The sequence below is a fragment of the Arachis hypogaea genome, chromosome 11 (assembly GCF_003086295.3).
Source record: "Arachis hypogaea cultivar Tifrunner chromosome 11, arahy.Tifrunner.gnm2.J5K5, whole genome shotgun sequence".
NCBI classification, from domain to species: Eukaryota; Viridiplantae; Streptophyta; class Magnoliopsida; order Fabales; family Fabaceae; genus Arachis; species Arachis hypogaea.
The window spans coordinates 15233022-15240278 of NC_092046.1; the positions used below are offsets into that span (position 1 = coordinate 15233022).

The window sequence follows — 7257 nt, forward strand, 5'->3', positions numbered from 1 at the left end:
TGCCACCGATTTGCGTACCCACCGCGCCCTGAAATCGTTGCCACCGATTTCTGTCCCCCCAATCGGTGCCACCGATTTCTTCTACAACGCCGTCACATTTCCGTGAAACACCCCAAACTCCTATAACGTTGGAAACTCCTTCACCGTCTCCATATCAAAATTAAAAAACTCGTGATATGTGATATATTTTAGTTGTAAAATTAGTAATGTATAATAAATAGATTATCTATTTATTAATTTTGATGTCTTTTTCTAAAATTTGGCAAGATGACCCATTAATACATGTAAAGGTACTCAACTGTGTAAGTAGATCCCACGCTTATATAATATATATTGATGATTGATGTTAATATGTTAATACTTAATATAATATTTATTATTACATTTTATTTTTGTAATATACAAGGGCTTGACCTTTGCCCAAACCAATACAGCAAAAAGAAAAGGATGGGAGTGCGGTAATGTGGGCAGTTCGATCCCTTTTTGTCGTTATATATATATATATATATACGAACCTACTGAGAAGGAAAGTTTCATTGTTTTTCGCTGCACACACTTGCTGACACACAGAAAAAGGAAAATGAAAAAGAAAAGTACTGGAAGGTGAAGTAAAATTTCAGAAAACTAATTATCAAAAAAAAAATTTAAGAAAATTATTATTTCTACTTAAAAATGTTCAGAATATTGATAATATTATTAATAAAAAACAAAAAATTATTTTTAATATGGAGATAAAGATGGTATTTTAGTTGAATATTGATATTTGAAATGCATTACAATATTGTGGAGGTATAAAAAAATTGTTTAACACGCATCTTGCATGTTACCAAGATATTGACATGTGTCCAACACGCGGGTGCGTGTTGCTAAGATGATGACACGTGTTCAACATGCATCTTGCGTGTTGTCAGGGTGATGACACGTGTCCAACACGTCCAACATGCTTTCTGTGTGTTGATTTTTTATCTGCAAAATTTACCCATCTGTAATTATACCAAATAATCTCATTTTTAATAAAAATACTAATATTTTTTTATATAAAAAAATTAACCAAAAATAAAACTAAGATTATATTTATAAAAATGAATTTTTAATAAAATTATCCAAATTCTAAATATTTGTTGACTTCTTTAAAACATCACTCAAAATTTTAAAACTAACATTTATCTCTTCTATCATCTTCAAATTCTACCTCCACTCCATCCACTATGACTACCATCCTAATCAAACTTTATCACACAATTACTATTTATCACTACCATTTCTTTACATTCTATCTCTACCCATAACTAACTCTATCAATTTCAAATCATATTTGAAATTCATCATTTCAATTTTTACAATTTTTTGTCATTAACAACGTCAACCAATCACAAACAAATGGATCAATTTTAAAAAAATAAAAAAAAAATCAAATGATGTTCTTCTACAAGTTACATAAACATTTAACATCCATAAAAAAGAAAATCGTAGTAAACAACAAGAAAAGAAAGAGACACACACAACGATATCATAAAAGAGAGAGAGAAATAAATATGGAGAAATGAGAGGCTTTAAATATATCATAACTTTATAATAAGAGTATAAAATCATGAAGGTAGAAGTACAAAGAGTGTCAAAAGAGTTAAAAAGTAACATTGAAGGTGGAGGTGGGAAGAGATAGAGAAAGAATGGCGTGATAGTGGCAGGGTCACATATAATGACCGTCGAGCTCGAAGATGTAGAATAAAAACAAATGTGACCATAGAGGGAGAGAGAGGAGATGTAGGCAGTGGTGTCTGGTGGCTTGTAGAGGATGAGGAGGTAGAGTTGAAGAAAATAGAAGCTAAAATGTAGAGATGAAAATTTTGGATGATTTTTTAGAGGAGTCAACGAAAATTTAGAACTCAAAATTTTTGTCAAAAAAAAATCTCATCTTTTATAGGTATAACATTAATTTCATTTATGAGTGAAGTATCATTTATGTTTTCAATATTTGGAATAAGTCTCAAAATTATTTTTAACGTTTAAATCGTCTAATTTAAGTACCTAACATTATAAAATCATCTCAATGATATCCTGCCATTAGTGATTTGTTAACAAAGTTGATGATAAGATAAAATTGAAACGATTTAACAAAATTGAGACGATTTTAAAACGTTAAAACATTAAATAAGACGAATACTTTTTAAATAATTAAAATAGGACGAATATTTAGGAAATTTGATAAAAAAAATATTTAAAAAAAATCATATACACGAAACATAATCACCATAAAATACCTCCTTATTTATATGCTATTTAGATACGCATATTTTTTTTTTTATGTAAATTCTGACATAAATTTGTCACAGCAACCGCTCTATCATGAACAACAAAAACTCCTCTATTATGAATAGCAAATTAATTAGAAAACCATAAATATAAGTATAATACCCACACTTAATTGGTCCTAGGATCACTCACTCATATAAATGACATTATCATATTTTTCATCTCTCAAACTCACTAACACTTATAATAATAAGGAGAGAATTTTTGAAACAAATACTAAGTATTTTGGTTCATGGAGAGATAGATAACAACATACATATGAAACCTTTATATAGGCAAACCTTCGTAATAAAATAATAATTCTTATAACAACTAAGCACTAGTTGTCATAATTCAAGAAACATGTAGAAATTTTGACTAGTCAATTCCTTGTTCAATTTTGCTTCAAATTCTTAATCATCAATCTTGAAGCTTCCAATTCAATTTGATTTTGAACTTCTTCAATGTTCTAGTATGTTGTAGTTGTACTACTTTCTTGAATATTCTTGATTTAATTTTCTAACATTGCCTCCCTTAAATCAAGCTTGTAGAGTTTATCATTCCAAGCATCTTCTTCAACTTGTAAAATAACTCGGTCTTCAATGGCTTTGTAAATATATCTACAACTTGTTCTTCAGTTTGACAGTACTCGATCACAACTTTTTTCTCATTTACCAATCTCTAATTTTATGAACCCGAATATCAATATGCTTTGATCTTCCATGAAATACTGGATTTTTGCAAAGTGCAATAGCTGACTTGTTATCACAAAATATTGTTGTTGGAGTACTTTATTTCTCGTTCAATTCCTCAAGAATTCTTCTTAGCCAAACTGCTTGCGTTGCACAATTTGCTGCTGCTACATATTTTGCTTTTGCTGTAGAGGGTGCTACTACTGGTTGCTTCTTTGATGACCACGAAATTGCACCAAAACTAAGATGAAATACAAATCCTAAAGTACTTTTTCTTGTTTCTATATCTCCAGCCCAATCACTATCAGTGTAACCGACAAGATTCACTTCATTAGTATTTTCATAATAAATACCATCATTTAAAGTACCTTTGATATATCGAAGAATCCTTTTTGCCGCTTGCAAATGGTTGGTACAAGGTTCCTCTATGAATCTGCTAAGCAAACCAACTCCAAACACAATATCTGGTCTAGTTGCAGTCAATTACCTTAGACTTCCAATCAAGATTTTGTAATATGTAGGATTTACTGCTCTTCCTTTATCTTCCCTTAGTAACTTGAACTTCTCTTCGACTGGAGTAGGAACTGGCTTTGAATGTTCCATTTGAAATTTCTTCAAAATATCATTTGCATATTTCTTCTAAGAAATGAAAATACCATCATCTCTTTGAACCACTTCAATGCCAAGAAAGTAAGACATCAAGCCCATATCTGTCATTTCAAAGTGCTTTATCATAACCTCCCTGAATTCTGCAATTATCTTCAAATTGTTCCCAGTAAAGATCAAATCATCAACATAAAGACACACGATCAAGATATCTCCAGGTTCAACGAACTTGATATAAAGAGTATGCTCAAACGGACATCTTCTGAAACCATTCTCAATGAAATAAGAATCAATCTTCTTGTACCACGCTCTTGGTGCTTGCTTTAACCCGTACAAAGCTTTCTTCAATTTATAAACTTTATCTTCTTTTCCAAAAATTTCATATCCTGCAGGTTGCTCAACATACACTTCTTCTTCTAAAGTGCCATTTAGAAATGCATACTTAACATCCATTTGATGTATCTTCCACTTATTTTGAGTCGAGAGTGAAATAATCATACGAATAGTGTCTAATCTTGCAACAGGAGCAAATACTTCAAAATAATTGATACCTGGCTTTTGTTTGTATCCCTTAGCAACTAATCTTGCTTTGAAACGATCAACTTCACTACTGGGTTTGTACTTAGTCTTGTAAACCCACTTTACTCCAATCAGATTCTTATCTGCTGGTAAATCTGTCAGCTCCCATGTGTCATTCTTCTCAATGGCATGAATCTTCTCATCCATTGCTTTCTTCCAATTGTTGTTTTTAAAGGCTTCTTCAAAGTTCAATGGCTCACAATCTGAAAATAGAGCAAAGTTTATGATTTCTTCATCGGACGGATCGTTGTCATTGCCAACTTCATAATCTGCTAATCTAGCAGGTAGTCTCTGCTCTCTTTGTGATCTTCTAGATGATTATGCTTGTTTGGTTGTGTCAGGTTGCCTTTCTTCTACTTCATCACATGTATTTAGACTTATAGTCAGCTGCTTTTCTGTCTTTGTGTTCTAGTCCCAGATGTCTTTCTCGTCGAACGTCATGTCTCTGCTGATGATTACTTTCTTTGTTTCTAGATTGTACAACTTGTATGCTTTTGAGTCTGTGCTATAGCCAATAAAGATACACTTCTCGCCTTTGTCATCTAACTTCTTCCTTAATTGATCTGGTACGTGGGCATAAGCAATACACCCAAAGACTCTGAAATGATGGATGGAAGGCCACTTTTCACTCCAAACTTCCTCTGGAGTTTTATCACGAATACTCTTTGTTGGACACCTATTTAAAATATGAACTGCTGTTGCGACTGCTTATGCTCAAAACTCTTTAGGCATTTGTTTTGACTTGAGCATGCATCTGACCATATCCATGATGGTTCTGTTCTTTCTTTCAGCAACTCCATTTTGTTGAGGAGTATATCTAGTTGTTAGTTGGTGTTGAATTCCGTGTTGCTTAAAGTATTCTAAGCACGCAAGATATTCTGTTCCTCTGTCTGTTTTGAGAATTTTGATTTTATAGCCACTTTGTTTTTTGACAAATGCCTTGAATGTCTTAAAGACATCACATGCTTCTGATTTTTACTTCAGAAAGTATATCCATGTATATCTACTAAAATCATCAATAAAAGTGATAAAGTACCTGCTACCACCATTACTTGGAACTTCTACAGAACAGAGATCTAAATGCATAATTTCAAGTAATCTTCTAGCTCTCCATGACTTTCCTGTAGGGAATGGATCTCTGTGCTTCTTTTCCAGTTGACAAATCTCACAAACACAATTGGAAATATGAATCCGTGGTAGGCCAGAAATAAGTCCTTTCCTTGACAGGTAGTTTAGGCCAGAAAAATAAAAATATCCAAACCGCATGTGCCACAGCCAGTTATCATCAAGTATCACAGAGCTCATGCAAGAGGGATTAACATGTTGAATTTTTAACGGAAACATTCTGTTTGAAGTCATCTTTGCTTTATCAATGAACCTTCCATTGTTGTCAAATACAGTGCAATATCCACGATAAGTTATCATCTTATATCCCTTCTCAGATAATTGTCCCATACTCAGTAAATTGTAATCAAGTTCAAGAGCATAAAAAACATCAGAAATATAACTCAGAGAACCATCTTTCAATCTAATTGGTATGTGCCCTTTTCCTTCAATAGGGATCTTTGTACTATTACCAAACTTCAATAATAGTTTAACTGAATCATCTAATGAAGAAAATAACTCCTTTCTACCAGACATATGATTACTACAAGCATTATCCAAGTACCATATATTTTCATCTTTAGCACATGAATTACTTGTAAAAAATAAAGTTTGAGTACCCGGATTATCATCAGCATTTTGATGCTGATTTTCTGCAACATGTACTTGATTGTTTTTCACCATTTTGAATCTGCAATCTGCTGCTTTGTGTCCATACTTTCCACAATGAAAGCAGTTGAAATTGGTTCTTTCTTGATAAAAATTGCCTCGACCTCTTCCTCGGTTGACAAACCTGAAATTCGTTCCACCTCTTCCTTGATTAGGTGGTGTAAAATTATTGTAACTTCCTTGGTTGTAATTGCCACGACTTCTACCTCTGAAACTTCCTCTGCCTCTACTTTGAAAATTAAAACCACGACCTCGTCCTTCTTGTGTATGACTTGATGCTGCAAAATTGTTTAAATTCACTCGGCTTTTCAGGGCTTCCTCGGTTGATTTTTCTGATTTCTCCAGTATTCTACTGATGTGGCTTTCCATGGCTCCTTGCAACTCTGCAATCGTCATGGTATCCATATCGTGGAACTCTAGTATCGTAGTCATCACATGGCCATACTTCATCGGCATGGTGCGAAAAATTTTCTCCACCACTTTGCTATCGGGCATATCTTCTTCATAGACTCTCATTTTATTGACAAGATCTGTAATACGAGTAAAATATTGCTCAACAATTTCTGAGCTAGACATCTCGTACCTTTCATATTCTCTTCTCAAAGACTGTAACTTTGCTTTCTGAGCTTTATCTACACCTTTGTATGACAGGTTCAACGTGTTCCATGCTTCCTTTGCACTTTTGGCATTTGCTATTTTGCCAAACATCGTATAATCTACTCCTTGATGAATTTGAGATAGCGCCAATTGATCTCTCCTTTGTTGGGCAGCATCTGCTCCTTCTTGCAAACCCGGTTCAATAAAATTCCGCAGGTTCTGGGCCTTCAAATGGGTAGACATCAAAGTCTCCCAATAACTATAATCAAGTTTTCCATCTAACTTTGGGACCGGACCACACAATATTGAAAGTGTTTGCCATACCGACTCTATGAATAAACAACTATGTGAGAACTCTCTCATACCTCACAAACTCTCAAACACCAGGCGCTGGATTAACTAGCTCTGATACCAAATGTAAGTATAATACCCACACTTAATTGGCCTAGGATCACTCATTCATATAAATAACGCTATCATATTTTTCATCTCTCAAACTTACTAACACTCATAATAATAAGGAGAGAATTTTTGAAACAAACACTAAGTATTTTGGTTCATGGAGAGATAGATAACAACATACATATGAAGCCTTTATATAGGCAAACTTTCATAATAAAATAATAATTCTTATAACAACTAAGCACTAGTTGTCATAATTCAAGAAACATGTAAAAACTTTGACTAGTCAATTTCTTGTTCAATTTTGCTTCAAATT

At 33.2% G+C, this 7257-nt stretch overlaps 1 protein-coding gene across 1 annotated transcript; it reads right to left on the minus strand.

Moving 5' to 3' along the window:
* Nucleotides 1–4577: 4577 nt before the first annotated feature.
* Nucleotides 4578–6902, minus strand: LOC140176037 (uncharacterized). Its single transcript, XM_072205887.1, has 3 exons — nt 5894–6902; nt 5206–5776; nt 4578–4845 (listed from the first exon to the last, which is right to left on the minus strand). Exons 1-3 carry the CDS (start codon nt 6900–6902, stop codon nt 4578–4580), a joined length of 1848 nt encoding a protein of 615 aa, XP_072061988.1.
* Nucleotides 6903–7257: the final 355 nt, after the last annotated feature.